The sequence below is a fragment of the Phymastichus coffea genome, unplaced genomic scaffold, assembly GCF_024137745.1.
Source record: "Phymastichus coffea isolate CEN01 unplaced genomic scaffold, Cenicafe_Pcof_1.1 PCOF00119, whole genome shotgun sequence".
In the NCBI taxonomy this organism is placed as follows: Eukaryota; Metazoa; Arthropoda; class Insecta; order Hymenoptera; family Eulophidae; genus Phymastichus; species Phymastichus coffea.
The window spans coordinates 662,185-681,568 of NW_026706930.1; the positions used below are offsets into that span (position 1 = coordinate 662,185).

The 19,384-nt window shown below is 36.1% G+C and overlaps 4 protein-coding genes across 7 annotated transcripts; 2 read left to right on the forward strand and 2 right to left on the reverse strand.

Moving 5' to 3' along the window:
- Positions 1 to 142: 142 nt before the first annotated feature.
- LOC131671137 (clustered mitochondria protein homolog) lies at positions 143 to 10,268 on the reverse strand. 2 transcript variants are annotated; one of them, XM_058947341.1, is made up of 16 exons: positions 9,764 to 10,268; positions 5,402 to 5,667; positions 4,784 to 5,206; positions 3,993 to 4,359; positions 3,785 to 3,921; positions 3,426 to 3,706; positions 3,205 to 3,331; positions 2,951 to 3,125; positions 2,671 to 2,873; positions 2,395 to 2,605; positions 2,109 to 2,314; positions 1,830 to 2,036; positions 1,314 to 1,757; positions 962 to 1,234; positions 770 to 895; positions 143 to 688 (listed from the first exon to the last, which is right to left on the reverse strand). In XM_058947341.1, the coding sequence occupies exons 1-16, from the start codon at positions 9,855 to 9,857 to the stop codon at positions 143 to 145; spliced, it is 4,086 nt and encodes a 1,361-aa protein (XP_058803324.1). In that variant the 5' UTR covers positions 9,858 to 10,268. The 2 variants fall into 2 exon arrangements, with proteins under 2 accessions (XP_058803324.1, XP_058803323.1); XM_058947340.1 differs by having other exon boundaries at positions 4,784 to 5,221.
- A 946-nt stretch (positions 10,269 to 11,214) lies between these two features.
- On the forward strand, positions 11,215 to 12,540 carry LOC131671143 (density-regulated protein homolog). The gene is made up of 6 exons (XM_058947349.1): positions 11,215 to 11,332; positions 11,474 to 11,615; positions 11,742 to 11,826; positions 11,895 to 12,074; positions 12,159 to 12,298; positions 12,371 to 12,540. The coding sequence occupies exons 2-6, from the start codon at positions 11,490 to 11,492 to the stop codon at positions 12,413 to 12,415; spliced, it is 576 nt and encodes a 191-aa protein (XP_058803332.1). The 5' UTR covers positions 11,215 to 11,332; positions 11,474 to 11,489; the 3' UTR covers positions 12,416 to 12,540.
- Positions 12,423 to 13,818, reverse strand: LOC131671144 (DNA-directed RNA polymerase III subunit RPC9). Of its 2 annotated transcripts, XM_058947351.1 has the most exons (4): positions 13,743 to 13,818; positions 13,076 to 13,140; positions 12,732 to 12,999; positions 12,423 to 12,652 (listed from the first exon to the last, which is right to left on the reverse strand). In XM_058947351.1, exons 2-4 carry the CDS (start codon positions 13,081 to 13,083, stop codon positions 12,542 to 12,544), a joined length of 387 nt encoding a protein of 128 aa, XP_058803334.1. In that variant the 5' UTR covers positions 13,084 to 13,140; positions 13,743 to 13,818; the 3' UTR covers positions 12,423 to 12,541. The 2 variants fall into 2 exon arrangements, with proteins under 2 accessions (XP_058803334.1, XP_058803333.1); XM_058947350.1 differs by lacking the exon at positions 13,743 to 13,818 and having other exon boundaries at positions 12,424 to 12,652; positions 13,076 to 13,736.
- Positions 13,819 to 16,049: 2,231 nt separating this feature from the next.
- LOC131671119 (GTP-binding protein 128up) lies at positions 16,050 to 18,671 on the forward strand. 2 transcript variants are annotated; one of them, XM_058947321.1, is made up of 4 exons: positions 16,050 to 16,171; positions 16,242 to 16,364; positions 16,721 to 16,739; positions 16,877 to 18,671. In XM_058947321.1, the coding sequence occupies exon 4, from the start codon at positions 17,033 to 17,035 to the stop codon at positions 18,134 to 18,136; it is 1,104 nt and encodes a 367-aa protein (XP_058803304.1). In that variant the 5' UTR covers positions 16,050 to 16,171; positions 16,242 to 16,364; positions 16,721 to 16,739; positions 16,877 to 17,032; the 3' UTR covers positions 18,137 to 18,671. The 2 variants fall into 2 exon arrangements, with proteins under 2 accessions (XP_058803304.1, XP_058803303.1); XM_058947320.1 differs by having other exon boundaries at positions 16,085 to 16,364.
- Positions 18,672 to 19,384: the final 713 nt, after the last annotated feature.

Consider the following 19,384-nt stretch of genomic DNA (forward strand, 5'->3'; position numbering starts at 1 on the left):
ATTAGAAAAGTGTAAAAATTCGTTTTCAAGAGTGAAAAAAGAAACTCACACGCGAGTCGCCATTTCTCCGCATACAGGAGAAACGGAGACTTCTTTAAGCTCCGCGTTGAGTGCATCCGTAGGCTCAAATAGTGCCGCGAGCTCAGCTCTCGACGGGTTCTTTCTTTGGTTCATCATCGCTGTTTATAGCACCAAGAGTGGTGACCGTAGCAGCAGGTTCACGCTTAGCAATTTCCGCCTTGAAATTTTCAATATCCTCAGGACTAATCTGTACAAACAGTATACCATTGATGACATTAAGCATATCGAGTACGGAGCCCATGCTTGGTGGTTGGATTTGAATGGGTGGCAGACTGACACCCGTTTTGCCAGTGTAAATTTCATTCATTTTCTTCTGTAAAACAACGGCTTGCTGGGTAAGATGACGTAAGCAATCGCTGCTCTCCTTTGTTTTCTCATGATCCTCACCAAGCTGTTGCTTGTAGATTGCGTACGTTTCCTTTTCGTTGTTCAGTGCTGCGCGAAAATCACCCATGCACGATTGCGTCCGTGCGACCAAGTGATATGAGACGGCAACTTTAAGCGAACGTGGACCATGGTAGCGCAAATTTAAAGAAAGTGCATGCTCCAGGAAACGCAGAGAAAGCTCATATTCACCAACTGCATGTAGAATCAGTGAGATATTGCTCTGAAAGTCAAACCTTTCATTATACTTGTCTGCGTGAAAAACAAATTTTTTATTGTAATATGAAAAGTTTTTAAATCTTACATCGAGAAGTGCTACTTCGGGATGATCCTCACCGCACACGAGAAGGGCGAGGTATCTTGCTCTGTACAAAAGTCTTAATGATGTAGAAACTTGTCCGTTGGCAAATGAATATAAAGCTAAATGAATCTGATAAAACATAAAAAAGAGCGTGTAGAATAAATTCGAAATACATTTTTCAATTGATTTACTCACGTATTCAGTGATGGTGTATGGATGATCGATGCCGTTAACTCGTTCCGACATGAGGACGGCTTTTTGTTGAGTTGCAAGTGCTTCTGCGTGATCGCCCATTATATAATTTAATCTCGCAAGCATTCGCAGACATTGTGCGATTTCTGGATGCATGGCACCATAAACATTATTGAGTAAATTAAGCGCCTCGTTAATTAGCTCGTAGCCATCTTTTAAATAACCCTGTTGTATTTTATTCTGGCCAGTTGTGTAGAAATTGTAGGCATCACTTGCCTTTTTTAAAGAGAAAAAATTCAATTATTTTTTATCGACTTATACGTCATTAATTTAATTATTTTTGTAGATTACTTACTCTTGGATTAATGTGTTTAACCACTGGGAAAATATTTAAAATATCCTCTTCGAAAAAGGTAGCGCGATTCTTATTATCAAAATTATACTCTCTTAATAATATCTGAATGCCCGTTTTGATGCAAAATGCTCTCAACAGAGAGATTTTTTGTAAACGGAAGTGATCTATAGCCACATCAAGCGACTCTGGCGTAGGACACTCCCAATCGTAATACATCTTTAAGTCAGCTTTGATTTGCTGCCAAAGCGATTTAGACGTCAATGAAGCCCATTCGACTTCGGATTGCTGTGGTCCGTTGTTTCTTCCCTTTCGTTTATTGCGACGTTTTGCTGTTTTACTCTGTAATTCTTCAAGGCTTTGTTGTGGATGAGCAAGTTGTGCAGATGATAAGAAACAGTTCAAGAAATGACTTATAGCAGCGGATAAACTCATAAATTCAGCACCCTGAAATTGAATACCATGAATTTTCTGTCACCATCGATATAACGTAAAAATTTAGGAATTCGTGGAACAAACCTGCATATATGCAGTGAAAATATGTTTTGCTGATCTAAGTATCAGTTCAGATACAGCAATGCGATGAAGGTACTGGAGTTGAGGAACTGCTGCAAGCATAGCTGCTAGTTTACCGAGATATCGAACATTTATTCCTCGTCCATGTAAGGCTTCTACCAAAGTACTACCATCCATGGCAGCTGGCGTATGATCCAAACATTCCCGAATCTTGAATAAAACAGTTAAAATTAAAATAATGTTTTTTTTTTCCATTTACATCAGGTTTCGGAATATACATACAAAAGTTGGAAGTTGGACAGTAAGTAAGAAATCTGCAGCATCAATAACCAATTGTTTCTGTTTCTTTAAAGCTGCTCCATTAGAATCTGGATGAAGAACTCCTGGCGAGAACACATCTGGATTGAACTTTATGTCAAACTCCGCTTCGCGCAAGCTGCCAACTGCAGTGGCTGCTCTGCGAACGATTTCCTTTGTACTTTCTTCCACTGGAAAAAAATAAAAGAATTGTTGAGGCACTGTTTCCAAATACTAGAAAAAAATATTTTTCTTGAATAGTTGTACTCACGTTCTTGTTTTTCACCTCCCGTGATTGAGTCAGTGATGCTTTCAACAATTTTTTTGGCTTCGTCAGCTTCGATCGAAGATTGAGTAGAATCTTTATTGCTATCGACAGGAACTTTCTCATCTTTCTTTTCTTCTTTTTCTTCTTTTTCTTCCTTTTTATCCTCTTTTACTTCATCTTTTCTATCGTTTTGTTTCTCTTCCTTTTTATCTTCCTGTAATTATAATTTTTTATTAGTACGTGATCAAATTTCATTATATTCATCCTGAGTCGACATACCTTTGCACAAATTTCTTTTTCCTTTTGATTTCGTTTAACTGATGTCAGTTGTTGCAAATGTACGGCAGCGTGTTTGATAAATTGAACATATCTTGATTCAACAAAAGAATCAATTAATTCTTGGCGAAGACAAGCTAATTTGTGCCTATGTTCCACTGGAAAGCCAAGAGCTCGTGCTTCTTTGCTTAATTCGACTCCTTCAACTAAAATTAAGAAAAAATTATTTTTATTGTTAAAAAAAATATTTCATCGCGTACATTAAAACATATTTCAAACATACGTTTTAAAAAATTAACATCAGGAGGCGAAGTTCTCAACAAATCCAATACGTAATGTCTCGAGTCGTTTCCAATAATACCCTTACATTCAACGCTGCTACAAAGCTCAATTTCTTCACCTGCATCATTGATAACTTTGTGCGGAAGTATTTTCAGTTGCTGACCGGCTTTATTCAACTAAAATTTAATGCCAATAGTTTAGTTAAATCGCTAACAATGAATATTTATTTAATTCTTTCTAAAAGAATGTATTTACCAATTCAAGATATTTTGGGTGCGTAAGAATAGTCTTCCCAAAATCAATAGATCCATAAACTACGGATTGCTCTTGTTCGCGCTCCAAAATTCCAGGAATGATGGATTGCGCTGTAACTCGATAACCCCTAAAATAAGATTTGTAAAAAATATCATTGATTTTAAAGCTAGCTTCATTTTAATATTAAAAAATACACCATAAATAGGAATAAAAATTTGTACCTGTAGTCTACAACAACGGTTCCCAAAGTATAAAGACCAGGAAGATCAACAGCCGCATACACTCGAACACCTTGAAGATCGTTACGCGGTGCAACGAAAGCAGCAGCATCGCCGCCAAGTTCTTTGTAATGATCACGAACATCAAAACCAAGGGAGAAAAATATATTGTTCCATATGAACATCTGCATCTTTGGTTCTTCGCCAGGATTGATAGCCATAACGTTGCCATCGATCACTGCAACGGCACCGCGAGTTGCAGCTGCTACAAAGTCGCTGTGCACCTGGTAGCAAAAATTAATATTTTGACTGCAATGAAATGTTAAATAAAATATTGTAGGATTATTGTGAGAACGAAATACTTTGAATATCGCGCGTTCTCTGAGCAATCTTTCCGGAAGATTTTTGCGCGGCAACTCCCTCGTCGTTTGCAACTCCTCATTCCAATCCCTAGTTTGACCAGGGATGTGTTCTTCGTAACCTAGTTTCGACGAAAACGCTATAAAGCAGAAAAACCAGTATTGAAGCAAATTACAGATCCTTGTGACTTGTAATAATCATAATACTTACTGTCTTCGGCGCGTATCGCGTCAATAGTATGTTCAATCTGCGGTGCCGCCCACGCGTACAACTGATACGGTGTAGCAACCCTTTCGAAAGGATGTCGCTGAGTTCGGCGACGTTGCATTGCAGCAAAACCACGTTTAAATGCCGGACTAACTTGATTCAACAACTCGATAAGACTGTGACAGAGGTGACTAGGTGATGCGGGCTTTGGATTAAATGTTTCCTTTGTCGACTGGTTGACGAAGAAACCGCGAGCGCAAGCTGTTAAATAGTATTGCTTTTCCTCGAGTGTAACCACGTGCAGGTACATCAGGTCGCCGTGCAACTTGCGATAACCGGGTGGTGGATTCCAGCCTGAAGTCGTTAGCACCTGCAGAATGTAAATGTTATTTGAAAATAGTAATGAACTATTTTAATTATTGGTATTATTAAGTGTTGAATAAATAATTGTAAATTTCGAACCACAAATTCAATTTTCTATACTTTATTATAAGATAAAGCTAGACAGGCAATTTTAAAGTAAAAAATTATAGTACGTGTAATTTTTCTTTCTTTAAGTAAATTATTCGACTGTAACGATGTTACTGCTCATTTTAAGTAATTTTTTTTCCACTCACTAGTTGACTGATTATATTTGTATTTTTTCACAGAAGCTAGAAATGCGCGAAACTTTTTGTGTGGGTACGTAATATTTTTTAAAAGAATATATTAAAAAATGAACTAATATACGTAATTTTTAAGATTTACGACTCCAAAAATACACAGCGAATCAAATGTAAAAATAGTTAATATACCTTCAGACAAGGCGGGCATTTTTGTTCTTTAATCTGAGGCTGTACAGGTAGTAACGGTCTCTCCTTACACCCAGGAATAATATAATCGGGTGGGGTGCAATCAACCGAGTCGGCTCTGGATTTCTTTTTCTCGAGAATATCGCCATTGGTAACGACGTTAAGGAACGACAAACTGCTGCACTCGACGCCATTGTAAGCGTCCGCTGGATCGACGGACTTGAGCAAATCGCGAACGTGTCTAACGTGAATGCGTGCCTCGCGCATCGTGTACGGCTCTTCGACCACTTTAATTACTGAGCCTTCCTTCAGTCCCTCGATGTTCTTCAACTCGGCGAAATTGTCAAGAGTATTGCCGTCCAATTGCAGCGAGAAACATGTGCGGTGACATGTGTCTTCACGGTCCATCAACAGCTGATGAATTTCCTGTAAGAGAACAGACTGATTTTGATTGATCAACGATCTTTGTACAATTGTTATATTGCGTTCTTATTTGAATACCATGCACGAACTTATCGGATTGAATGTGCCGTGTGTTATTGTTACTAATATCAACGCAAAATCAAATCGTTATCTTGCTGAATTATATAGATGAAATGATGCAAATGCAAAAATACCAACCTGAACGAGTTCCATGCTGGAAACTTGAATGTCGAACTGTTCGGCACCAGGACTAGCGATTTTCACGGTGAAACCCATATCTTGAATAAAAACAACTTCTTGTTCATTAGCGGCATCCTTGTCTTTGTTCTTGTCCTTGCTGTCTTTGTCGTCTTTGTTTTCTTTTTCGCCTTCTTTGGTAGCTTCGACTTCGCCTTTTTCAACAACGTTCTCCAGCGAGTTACTTGCATTGCTGACGTTTTCTCCATTTTGCTTTGCTACTGGAACTAGAAAGAAATATGTAATTCAATTAGATATATTGCGCATAGACAGAATTGTACTTTTTGAAATTATTCGTTAAATTTCATTTAGATATCGTTTGAGATTATCATTATTTTCTATAACTCGTACGTATTAATTTTGATAAGAGCAAGAATTGAATGTTACAAATAATAATACGGATTCAAATCTTTAAAGCTAAATTACACATTATACGCAGTTACGAAATTGATAGAGTAGATATGTATAATAAGAAAAAATTGAAATAAAATCTGAGTTCTAACTTGACAACTAATACATGTACAAAAAACATATTCACATTCAGATGAAAAATAAAATTCTCCTTGTTTTCTAGCAGCTTTTTAAATGATCTTTACAAATAGGAAGCTAATAATTATACCCAGAATTAAAAAAAAACACACCATCAGTAATTCCCGTTTCTTATCATTTTTTCGACAATTTGCCCTGAAAACGGCACGAATGTTAAGATGCCTAATTTAAAATTAAAACGCACCACTGTCGTTCTTACTCCAAGAATTTTATAAGTACGAAAGGATAAGCCCGATGCGAAAGCATAATATCCAGAGTCCGACGTATGTACATCGTAAAAATGACGACGACAAATAAGGAATACGCGAGCACGCGCACTGAGAAAGAACAAGAGGAAGCCGGGCACTTTATAAATAAACGGCAATGTAAATAGTGCGCTCTCCCGAATGCCGTACTATTTTCATTCGATCTCTATATACGCTATACATCTATCTCTCACTCGGTCCGAAAGCGCGCCTGTCTGGCATATCATCCGTTCTAATCACCTTTCTTTCGCGTACTTCTGCCACGACAATTGTCCTTCGATTTTCACGCCTTTCGCCCTCCCTCTCCTTTTCCTAACGCGAACCGAAAAAGTAAAGAAGAGGCGATCAGGCGAGTCTGCGTACGCGGCCGAGGCAAAGGCGAGAAAGAAAGAAAGAAAGAAAAAAAAAGATAACAGACTCGCGGCCGGTTCGCTCGTTTGCCCCGGCAGAACAGTTTGGCCCCGATAGCCATCGCCGCGCTCGTATTGCCGATTGCAAAACGTTCGCTGCATATGTGCGCGAGCCTCTCCTTTGCAAGACACGCGAAAAAAAAAGCCAAGCGTACGATAACCTCCATTATCTTCGCGAGAGGGACAACATTTCTTTTCGCGAGCGTGCGCGATCCGTTATTATGCGAACGGTCGGTCGGACTGTTTTTTTTTTTTCTTTTTTTTTCTTTTTTTTCTTTTTTGCTACGTTTCGCTGTCAAGTCAACGCGTCTCACGGGCGATTGCTCAACTGCGCCAGGAGCAAGAAAATCGCGATTTCTGCGTCTGGTGTTACGCTCATTTCCGTTGCGTAAAAGCATTCCGTTCGCCGATTATCACTTTTCTCGCAATAATCTGTCCAGTCAATTTGTAAAGAAAAAAAGTAAAAACGGGGAGTGGATGGCGAAGCGGCGATTAGCGCAGAATCAGCTATACAATAAAGCAGAGAGAATAAGCGAAGCCATTAACCGCTCGAGCACGCACTCGAGTAAACAAATCAATCGATCAGCGTACATTTTACTTTTTTCTCCGGCACTGTGCAACTACCATACGCACTCCACACTACACGAACGCGTGGTTGCAGCGATTATATATATATAGAGAAAGAGAGAGAAAGAGAGAGATGGCCCGTTCCGATGCTTTAGTTGGCTTGCTTGCGCCAGCTTAACGGATATCCAAGAGCAACGACGAGTGCTCTAACGAGACTCGGAAAAGCGAAACAAGCAGGCCCAGAGGTCCCACGCGCGAGCGCATTTGCATCGGGCGCGCCGTGAGGTCAAGGCAGAGCTACACGCTGCGAGAGGCTCGCTCCGGTTTGGCGTAAGGCGAGCGAGACGCCACGGTGACAGGGGTGAACGGACGAAGCGCACGCGGGTTGCAAATCGCTTGATGGATAGCCGCGTTACGTAAGCCGAGGCCGAGCACGTGCTTTAGTTTTCACCGCTTACGTAAAACCGCCGCGGCCAAAATAACACGTCTCTTCTATCTCGATTTTCGGGCCGTTATCGGCCGCCTCCTCCCTCGCCTGGCCAGCCCAGTCTCGAGCCACGGCTTACCGAGAGCGCGATCGCGCGATAAACGACCGAGATAGCGTCTCGCGAGTCGTCGGCAGGGAGACGGGCGTCGAATCGGACAACGATCAAATTGTGCGGGCGCGCAGCGCGACGACCGCGCTTCAATTTCGCGTGCGGCTACCAGACTGGCGCTTTATCGATTGCTACCCGCCGCTTGGCCCCCGTCTACGTCCGCTTTAACTCCGCGGTAATATGGACACGCGCGCGTCCCAGACGCCAGACAACCAGATCCGACCAAGGATTTTCATTCCACGTAGTCTCGAGACTCGGTTGTGTACTTTCTATTTTTCGAGGAGACTGTACACGTGACGCGATGGATAATATAATCGTCAATCAGTTTGTTGATACTGCTTGCTCGACTATACCACTATACTATACACACTTTTTCCGAGTACGTAAATAGTCATCTGCTCCTCTCTGTCGAATATTACATGAATTCTGTATGGGGAATTGTAAATGGCACTTTTTTAATCGAGCCTGAACGATGAGAGAGAAAGAGTAGAAAGAGAAGCCGCGGGTGTTAATATAATGCATGAATGTGAATGTGACTTTTATTTCAATGGTCAGTCGTTTTCAGCACTGTTAATACACAAGAACTAAGCAAATCAACATTCCTTTTTCTGATGTTAATTTTGATCGCCAAACACACCGCACGCCGAGCCTACCTTTCAAACAAATTTCAATTTTGATGCAGCTACAAAAAATAAAACGAGAGTATATGCGAATTGAAATATCAAGTGATAATGACAAAGCCAGCGATAAAAATCACATCGCATAATCTCACGTGCTCGAGTTGTTCAACAAATTCCAAAATAAAAAACAAAATCTAGGATACGATAGTCTATCTCGCACAACAATCAACCCTGTTGCAGTCCGAAAAATCATAATAAATAACTTGCCAAACATCAAATCTAATTCTTCGCTCCCGTTCAGTTGATATAGACACGGCGAGTGCATTGAAGCACGCATAATGCAATACAATTTGCAAGTAACTCGAATTCGGCGCTTGGTATTTTTCGCACGTGCGTGTGCGTGAGTGCGAGGTACAATTCATTCACGCGCGATTTCGAGTCAAATCAAGAGGGGAGAGCACGTGCGCGGCTGCTATTTTGGACTTTTTTTTTCTGTTTCTGCGATAAATGGACTTTGATATCACAATGCTTAGCGAAGCTACAACGTCGTCGTCAATTTTCGCGAGCTTTCCGAGACTTGAACTTTGTACGCTTGGGCGGATTGCGAATCGCTACGAAGACTCGCATAAATTTTGGTTATATCACTCGCGGTGCAGATGCACGAGACATACGCGTTTATTCGTCTAACGGTTAATTGCAAGTAATTCGTCAGTGTGCTGATTGCCGATATTTTTAATGACAATGAGAAACGAGCGTATCCGTTTTGATTTTTTCCTCGATTCATCGATTGAAATTCTCGGGGAATTGAGAAACAGTAGATTCCACTAATTTCAAGCGCAAACGCTCCATGGGACCACATTTTTCCTACTTGTACAAGTGTGTTATATAAGAATCTATCTCTATCTCTCTTGTCGTCTCTCACCTATCGAAGCCGAAGCTAGCTGAGTTTGCGACGTACGCACACGCGTGCAATTAGTAAAGGAAACCCATAAAAGAAAACCCGAAATCAAGACTGCACGAGTAATCGATCAGAAATTCATCGTCAATTGAACATCACAAGGCACATGTATAAATTGTACAATTGCCTCCTTATCATCGGTTCCTGTCCTCTCAAATAGTCGTCGTGTTTAATAAGTCAAGCCGGCGAGAAAAGCACGTGTGAAGGTATATCTGAGGCGCGCACTCGCGCTTGCTGTTCAACGAGCTCTCCCGAAACGCGATGTTACGTAACGGCAAACCGCTTGTACCCTTAACCTCGCTCGCCGCCGTGGCCCGAATTTTCCGTGACATAACTCAAGTTGAACAATCAACGCGAAATTCCCTGCGACAAACTTACCACCGGCTGACGAACTGCTACTGCTGTTTCGGAGCTGAACTTTGTTCGTCGTCTCATCCTGCTGCGCCGTCTCGACCTGCGAGCCTAGTGCCATCGTTTTTGATTTTTTTTTCTGCTTTATCCCTTTCTGTATTACTCGTTTACACTCAAACTGCACCACGATTTTCTTTTTTCCGTCCCTTCTTATTCTGCTTTTCCCTTCTACTAGAAAGACACAATTGATAATTTCTTTGTATTTTATTGCTTTCTGTGAACACGGCACCGCGTTTTCTTTATCTCTCTTTCGAGGCGGTGGTGGCGGTGGTGATGGTGGTGGCGGCGGCGGCGGCAGTGGCGGCGGCGGCGGCGGCAGTGGCGGCGGCGGCGGCGGCGACGACGACGACGACGCAGCACTGCAACTATTTCTTATTCTCCCTGCACTACGACGTGAACGTGATCGTCTCTTGACGAGGGGGCTCGCAACGAAACTATCTCTTTTTCCTCTCTCTCGCGCGCGCGCACACAGCAAGCACCACGTGCCTGCGCCGATTCAATGAATCAATGCTACTCGGTCTCTTCCACTGGGACCGATCAGTAGCATCTCTGCTGATTGGCTGGAGATTACAGCTGTACGCCGTGAACAACAGCGCATGTGCCTATTTGGCGTTAATTTTTGAACTAGCATTTCTTTAAACTGTGTAATTTGTTGTTTTACTAGTGGCTTGTTATTATTTTAGCATACTGATAATCTTCATTTATGGATTCAATTACTTTCTTATTTGATAATATAGTTATGTTTCGCTTAATAAAATTGTTCTTGGTAATTTCTCTTTTATGAATTTGTTTTATCACATATATTTCTCGAATTGCTACTAAGAAGTATAATTTGAAATTTTTAAAACTGTTAATTAAAAAAAATTAACATTTATATAACTTGTTATATTTTTGAAGCTTACGAAATTTGTGTAAAAATAAAAAAATACTCCTTAAATGCTAGGTAACTATCATGCGTAAATTTTTCAAAGATTTTTCAACGTTAAATAATTATGAATTTTTAAGAATTAAACTAAATATTCATGCTTAGTTGTATACATTTCGCTTTCAATACAGTTATATACTTATAATGAAAATGTATTAATTAAGATACTTGTCGAAGTATTAGCTTATATATTGACCAATATATAAGAGAAAAAATCTTATATTATATAATAATATATAAGTATCGAAAAAACAGTTCTGCACAATCGAGCTTTGCAAGCTGACAAAGTAATTATGAGGTTCTTTAATATTTAAAACTATAAATTGAAAGTAAAACATTAAAATTAATTTTAAAATAATAAAAATTAATTAAAACAATCATTGTCTTTGTTATCAGAAAAATAACGAAAATTCAACAAGAATATAGAAAATATCATAGGTGAAAACTACATCGAGTAAGCACAGAACCACGCGCTTATTAATAAAAAGACCTGAGATTTGGATCTCTCGAGTCTTAACTTATCAAACGACTCGCCGGGGATTGCCGGGTGCAGTAGGCATAGCTGTAGATACTGGTCGTATAACCTCTCGGAAAGTGGATTAAACTTTTGCGTATGTGTATTTTACATTTTTATTGAACAAATCAATTTTATTAAATAATGTTATAAAAGTGTTAGAATTTTTTACGATTCTCAATTTTTCTTGATGATAATTGCTCGAGATTACGAATAATCTTATCGTTTCAAATCATAGGTTAAAATTTGGCAAAATGTCAACTGAGGAAGACAAACAAGTAAAAGAAGAAAGTCAACCAGAACTTCGTGTTGGTCCTGATCCAAATGTTGTCTATCCAATAAAAGTACAATATTGTGGAAATTGTTCACTGCCCATTGAGGTAAATTAAGTTCTTCAGTCTGTATCACTAGTCTAAAACTAACTAGCTAAATTTAAGAAAGTTGACAATATTTGACAGGTTTTACATTATTTTGTTTACTATGATTAATTGTAATCTCTCTTGTAGTATTGTGAGTATTATCCAGATTATCCTAAATGTAAAGAATGGCTAGAAAAGAATCTACCTTCTGAGTTCGAAAAAGTAAAATTAGGTAGGGAATGGTCAAAATGATGTAAAAATAAAAAAGTCGCTTGATAATAACTTTGCATGTCTTTTTAGTGGATGATTCTACTACAGAAGCTGGTAGTACTGAAGATGAAAAGAAAAGACAAAAGAGAGGAGGAAAAGGCATGCTTAAGACAAAAAAAAAAGAAGAAGTACAAAAATTAGTTACAGTTTCCAGAGCTCCAAGGGGAAAGAAAAAATCTGTCACAGTTGTTACTGGTCTGAGTACTTTTGGTAAGTAACAATAACAGCAAGTTCCATGATTAATATTTAAAGTTTTACTATATAATAGAATATACATACATTTTTTTTATCCAGATATCGATTTGAAAATAGCGGCAAAGTTCTTTGGTAGTAAATTTGCATGTGGATCTAGTGTAACTGGGGAGGATGAAATTGTGATACAAGGTGATGTCAAAGATGACTTATTCGATGTGATCCCAGAAAAGTGGCCTCAGGTTCTTAAATATTTTTAATTTTCTATTCTTTGTGATATTCAAAATTATTAATTAAAATAACTGTTTTTACAGATTGATGAGGATTCGATAGATGATCTTGGTGATCAAAAGAGATAATAAGTCAATAAAATAGTTTGTGCACAAGACTATTTACTGAACAATATTATGTCAATGAAATGATGTTTATTATAGACTTATGTATATAAAAATAAGATTAAATACAACATTCTTCTATAAACGGTGTCAACTTTCTAGTATTTCTTTTTCTTCCTCTAAATTTAAATGTTCTGCAATTACTCTTAAAAGCTTTGCAACGTCTTCTTCTGATAATCTCTCTTCACTTTCTTCAACAATCTGTAAATAAAATTCATAAAAGATCAACAGTTTAACTTTCTTTCACCTCTTGAATAAATTAATTGTTAAATATAAATACCAATTGTATTTCAATGTCAGTCTTAGGGCACTGATTCAATAAAGTTAATTTTTCACCCTTTGTCAATTTGAAACAGTCTAAGGCTTTCAGAAATGCATCAATTTTCTCAGGAGACTGTTTAGAGCAGGGTGTATCTTCTAAATACTTTATTGTTTGATACGTTATTGTTGCCAACTGATTTTGTCCCTTTTGCTTCTTGCTTGATTTAATACTTTTTAAAATGTCCAAGACTTCGTAATTACTAAGATATGCCGAACAGTCATTCAATCTGCAAAGATTTCTTTTATAATTAACATAACATATACAACAACTCTTGAATCAATTCAAACATTATCATTACTTACACTTCCATATTTATTTAATGCAATTATTGTATGTATACACAGGTACTTCTCACGTTTCACATTCACTGTAAATAGTGTGATGAACAGAAAAAGGATAAACAATAAGAGAGATTAACTGAATTTCAAACTGATTTTGAGAATGAACACAATATTCTAAATTAATTTTAATTAATTAATAAACTTTTGAAAAATTTGTAATCTTTATAATGCATGGCATGGTACGCGGGGTTCATGACATGACAGTTTCCATGATGCTCCATGTATGGCTGTTTACAGAAGGAATCTGACACTCACGAAATGACACGAATTCTGACATATGACATGTACGTAATACGTTGTTTTTAAGCTAAAATATACTCGAGATGTTTAAATTAGCGTCTTATAAACACAATAATAGCAATAGAATACATTTAACAACTTTCCGCAAAATTTTAGTCTTTAAATCATATATATAACACGAATAAAGCGGTTATCCATGTCATTCTGTGTAATTTGAAATCTGCGCGAACACAAAAATTATTGAGATATTTTATTATCATAATTGATCCTTAAGAATGCTACTGAGATTATTTAAACGTATCCTGAGGTCTACTCCGACTAAATTTTCTATGCGTTAAAGTTAAGCAGGAGTTCGTCGTAGCGACGTCCTAGAAAGTATTCGTGTTACCTGCAGATAGGTGAGGACTGTGAAGATGGCCCCCGGGTTTTTATGGGAAATTGCTAGCGAAAATGGGAAAACGGCATTAATTCCGCTAATTGTCCCTGATACTCGTAGTAATTTCCCATTTTCGATTAGTCAACGGGAAATGGGTGAAAATTGGCATTTTCTCCTGGCACCGGAAGTGGCCTCTTTCTCTAATAATTGTTGTTGAATAATTACGATTGATGGCTTAAAATTAAGATTTCAATATCCCCCGTCATCCCCCGTATTCGCATTTATGCTGAATGTTATTCATTTTAAATAAAAATTGTTCATAACTTTGATGCTTTGAATGGCGGGAAATCGGTATCAGTCCGTATTTCTGCGTTCCGTGGTCCAGATAACACAGCTGGTGTCGCATACATGTACTGGACACTAATTGTTAAAGTCGTCTGCTCTTAAACAATAATAATACCTAATCTGATAATAATACTTTCTTGTACAGTTAACCTCATAAGCCATGTTTTCGTTTAAACAATTTTCCTTTTGTCGATATTCTATCCAAAATTGAGGAAAATGTAAAAATTAGTAATATGCGGCAGTTAGTCGATAAAACAGGTCAAACGTTTGCTAATCACCAGGGGGCCTATTCTGAAAAAAAATTTTGTGGTAAATCAGTTTGTCACTTCAGTTTACCACAGAATTAATCACTTTAGATGTGATAAATGCTTATGACATGTGCTAAAATTTTTTTTCAGAATAGGCCCCGTGCTAAAATTTTTTTTCAGAATAGGCCCCCAGATATCCCTATATGAGTTCTACATTGCGTAATTATAATAATAAGTAATTCAAATTCTACTCAATTAACCATTCACATTTTATGTACATATACATAAATAATTTTTTCTAAGGTTTTCTATAAGTTTGTCAACATGCCAATTTTATAATTAATATTTTAACTATATAAAATAACATAATTCTGAACAAAGTAATAAAAAAATTGAATTGACTAGTTAAAATTGAAAAAAAACAATCATTGATCAAAAACTTATAGCTTAGTTTTATATTTGTTGAATTATTTAATAACGAACTTAATTTTACTTCCATTCTTCTTAACAATATAAAGTAATAATCCATTGTAGCATATTATAAAAATACTTCAATATACTGAAGTATTTTCTATACTTCAATAAGTACTTAAGTATTTTCTATACTTCAATAAGTATTGAAGTATTTTCTATACTTCAATAAGTACTTCAATATATTGAAGTATTTTTATAATATGCTACAATGGATTATTACTTTATATTGTTAAGAAGAATGGAAGTAAAATTAAGTTCGTTATTAAATAATTCAACAAATATAAAACTAAGCTATAAGTTTTTGATCAATGATTGTTTTTTTTTCAATTTTAACTAGTCAATTCAATTTTTTTATTACTTTGTTCAGAATTATGTTACTTTATATAGTTAAAATATTAATTATAAAATTGGCATGTTGACAAACTTATAGAAAACCTTAGAAAAAATTATTTATGTATATGTACATAAAATGTGAATGGTTAATTGAGTAGAATTTGAATTACTTATTATTATAATTACGCAATGTAGAACTCATATAGGGATATCTGGTGATTAGCAAACGTTTGACCTGTTTTATCGACTAACTGCCGCATATTACTAATTTTTACATTTTCCTCAATTTTGGATAGAATATCGACAAAAGGAAAATTGTTTAAACGAAAACATGGCTTATGAGGTTAACTGTACAAGAAAGTATTATTATCAGATTAGGTATTATTATTGTTTAAGAGCAGACGACTCTAACAATTAGTGTCCAGTACATGATGCGACACCAGCTGTGTTATCTGGACCACGGAACGCAGAAATACGGACTGACACCGATTTCCCGCCATTCAAAGCATCAAAGTTATGAACAATTTTTATTTAAAATGAGTAACATTTAGCATAAATGCGAATACGGGGGATGACGGGAGATATTGAAATCTTAATTTTAAGCCATCAACCGTAATTATTCAACAACAATTATTAGAGAAAGAGGCCACTTCCGGTGCCAGGAGAAAATGCCAATTTTCACCCATTTCCCGTTGACTAATCGAAAATGGGAAATTACTACGAGTATCAGGGACAATTAGCGGAATTAATGCCGTTTTCCCATTTTCGCTAGCAATTTCCCATAAAAACCCGGGAGCCATCTTCACAGTCCTATTAACATAATGCAACGCTGATCGAATCGAATCCGAACACTGGATTCCGTATCTATTGGAGTATTGGAAAGTTAGCCTTAGGGCTAGGTTAGTTTGCACACATCTATGTAGATTTTTATTTCATGTTGAAAGGTGAAATCCCTCATCCGTCGGCACTCGAAATTTGGCCGCTTTGACAATATGGAAGTTCTTTATGAATTGTGACGCACATTTCCTTCATTTCTCCACGGTATGGTGAACTGGGTAGAGTACGGCCGAAAGCGAGGTTAACCTAGAAATTTGTTCAATTTCTTTTTTAGGTTTTGTTAACGTATATTCAGGTTTCAATCGATCAATATTTAGATTTATTTGTTACTTAATGAAATATTTTACAAATATGAACTGTTAATTAAAAACTCCAATGAATCATCATTGGAGGAAAGGTGAGATTCTTAGTCACATATTACGATAGTCACATATTTTATAATCAATTTCTTAATCCAGAAACATCTTTTTAATATAATTGCATTAACGATTCGTTTTTCAAAATAATATCATTCAAGCACTTTTTATAATCATTTGCATGAATATTTTTGTGAGAAACAGAATGGATTTTTGTGAATTTTTTATATTTTACACGTGTAATGTTTGCCAAATGATGACACCTTTTACCAATATCATGAATACTAATGATTATTCATTACATGCACTACCAACTGAAATTATTATTTTAATAAATTAATATTTCTCAAATGGTTAGCAAATTATTAAACTTTGCTTTTCTTTTTTTTTGTTGCAGACTATTTGGGAGGAAAGAGGTGAGACTCAAGTGTTTATAAATATTAATTGATCAAGAATAGTGTGAAAACTATAAAAAGACTGTTTTAATGAATGTATGAAAATCTAATTTAAATAAAAGAATTGTTTCAATAACTATTTCATTTTTTTATTTCAGCAAAATTACCTTCTTCAATTGATTGGTCATATTGTTCAACATACAACATGTATGGCTATGGCTTGTTAGATTTTTTCACAAACTATTGAGTGATAGTTGCTAAATAAGAATTTTTGTAAATTTTGTGCTTCAACAATTTCTAAATAAGACTCCATAATGAGTACTATCTTAGAAAAAATAGCAGCTATCGAGGCTGAGATGGCCAGGACCCAAAAGAATAAGGCGACTTCTGGTCATTTAGGGTTACTCAAAGCTAAACTTGCAAAGTTGCGAAGAGAACTCATCACTCCTAAAGGAGGAGGTAGCAGTGGAGAGCAAGGTTTTGAAGTTGCCAAAACTGGTGATGCTCGAATAGGATTTGTAGGTTTTCCGTCGGTTGGAAAGTCTACATTACTCAGCACATTAGCTGGAGTTTACTCGGAAGTTGCTGCTTATGAATTTACTACACTTACTACAGTTCCTGGATGTATTAAATACAAGGGAGCAAAGATTCAACTTCTGGATCTTCCAGGTATCATTGAAGGTGCAAAGGATGGCAAAGGACGTGGTCGACAAGTGATAGCTGTAGCTAGAACTTGCAGTTTAATTTTCATTGTCCTAGATTGTTTAAAACCACTTGGACATAAGAGGTTGATAGAGCATGAATTGGAGGGATTTGGTATTAGATTAAACAAACAGCCACCGAATATTAACTTTAGGAAAAAAGATAAAGGTGGTATAAATTTACAAACTACGTGTACGCAGTCGGAGCTTGATCTAGATACTGTTAGAACTATTTTATCAGAATATAAAATACACAATGCTGATATCACACTTAGATATGACGCAACATCTGATGATTTAATTGATGTTATCGAGGGTAATCGTATATACATACCTTGTATTTATTTATTAAACAAAATTGATCAGATAAGCATAGAGGAGTTGGATATTATTTATAAAATACCACATTGTGTACCAATATCAGCCCATCATAAGTGGAACTTTGATGATTTATTGGAAAAAATGTGGGAATATTTACAACTTGTTAGGATTTACACAAAACCAAAGGGCCAACTGCCAGATTACAATTCTCCAGTTGTTTTGAATAAAGATAGGCGTAGTGTTGAAGATTTTTGCAACAAGCTTCATAGAAGTATTGCTAAAGAATTCAAGTATGCTCTTGTATGGGGAGCTTCTGTAAAACATCAACCGCAAAAAGTTGGTAAAGATCACATTTTGAATGATGAAGATGTTGTACAAATTGTAAAGAAAGTCTAATTGAATTATGAACAGATGTGAGTAGATGTGAGTGTTAAACATAGTTTCAATTTTAATCAGATACATTTTGTGACTAAAAAGGATTTAATAAAATAGCTACTTCAAAATCTTATATTTTCACTAAATGTAATGATTATTCATGAACAAAATATTTCAATATTCCGTGCGGAAAGTACGTACTTTCCGCACGCTCGACCAGAAACGTGCGTTCAAAAACGAACTTTCGACACGTCGTATCGAAAAATACGGTAAGATAAACGTTCGGGAAAGAGTTTCTCGTCTCGTGCCTTTCCACCCTCCCTTCGCTTCGGCGTAAACGCCACACGAGACAATGACAATAATCTATTTTCCCGCACTTGTATCGTAATGTACTATTTGAAAATACAATTTACTATGTATGCAAAACAAACACATGAAACATATATTTGTATTTTTTAATTTTTAAAGTAATTTTGTAACATTTTTTCATCTAATGATTTCCATCTAACACTCATTCATTGCAATGAAAATGTCATGTGGTTTGTAAAAAGGTTGTTACTTGACTATTAATATTATGTTATAATAATAAAACTTATTTAATGGTTTTTGTAAATAATAAACATCTAATTTTAAGTTTCTAAATATTTTATTTATCCTCATTTACATGTAAGGTACTTAGGTATAAAGTTTTATACAAAACAGTAGTCGTTACACATTTTACTACAGAGATGAAATAACTGAATAATGCAGACAATGTGAAAAATGAAAAAAAATGAATGATTTAAGTATGAACAAAAATTGATACTACTTTCAAAATAGACGTTAAAATCTAAGTAAATATTTTTGTAGGTATATTTTTGAATCCTATATTTCATTTGATAAGAAAAGATTGAATTCAAGGTTTTGTTGTAATTTTAACGACAATCTAAAGAAGCATAAATAAATAGAAAAATGTAGCTATGTAAATTGTCTATAGTAAATACACAAATCGGATTTACAATAGTTATGCTGTATCAAAAAAAGATGTTTGATTTAATTTGGTTTTACTAACAAAGATAGATGTTTATATGGACGTTAACCATCTATCTTCGTTAATTTTATGCTCTATTACTGTTACAATTAGGTGAGTTCGCCTCCATTCAATTTATTTTATATATTTTTATCACAAAAAAAAATTACCACTTACATCATATTTTTTTATACCAATATTCTCTATGTATCTCTTCGAAAAAGTAATATTTATTTGTACAATACTGTTACTATATTATT

Coding starts and splice junctions, on each gene's coding strand:
- LOC131671143 (XM_058947349.1), top strand. CDS start 11,490: ATGTCAACTGAGGAAGACAAACAAGTAAAAGAAGAAAGTCAACCAGAA. Junction 11,827..11,894: donor GTTCGAAAAAGTAAAATTAG/GTAGGGAATGGT, acceptor ATGTCTTTTTAG/TGGATGATTCTACTACAGAA. Junction 12,299..12,370: donor TCCCAGAAAAGTGGCCTCAG/GTTCTTAAATAT, acceptor CTGTTTTTACAG/ATTGATGAGGATTCGATAGA.
- LOC131671119 (XM_058947321.1), top strand. CDS start 17,033: ATGAGTACTATCTTAGAAAAAATAGCAGCTATCGAGGCTGAGATGGCC.
- LOC131671137 (XM_058947340.1), bottom strand. CDS start 9,857: ATGGCACTAGGCTCGCAGGTCGAGACGGCGCAGCAGGATGAGACGACG. Junction 5,222..5,401: donor CCAGCATGGAACTCGTTCAG/GTTGGTATTTTT, acceptor AATCAAAATCAG/TCTGTTCTCTTACAGGAAAT. Junction 4,360..4,783: donor AATGCCCGCCTTGTCTGAAG/GTATATTAACTA, acceptor TACATTCTGCAG/GTGCTAACGACTTCAGGCTG.
- LOC131671144 (XM_058947351.1), bottom strand. Junction 12,653..12,731: donor CTGACATTGAAATACAATTG/GTATTTATATTT, acceptor TTTTATTTACAG/ATTGTTGAAGAAAGTGAAGA.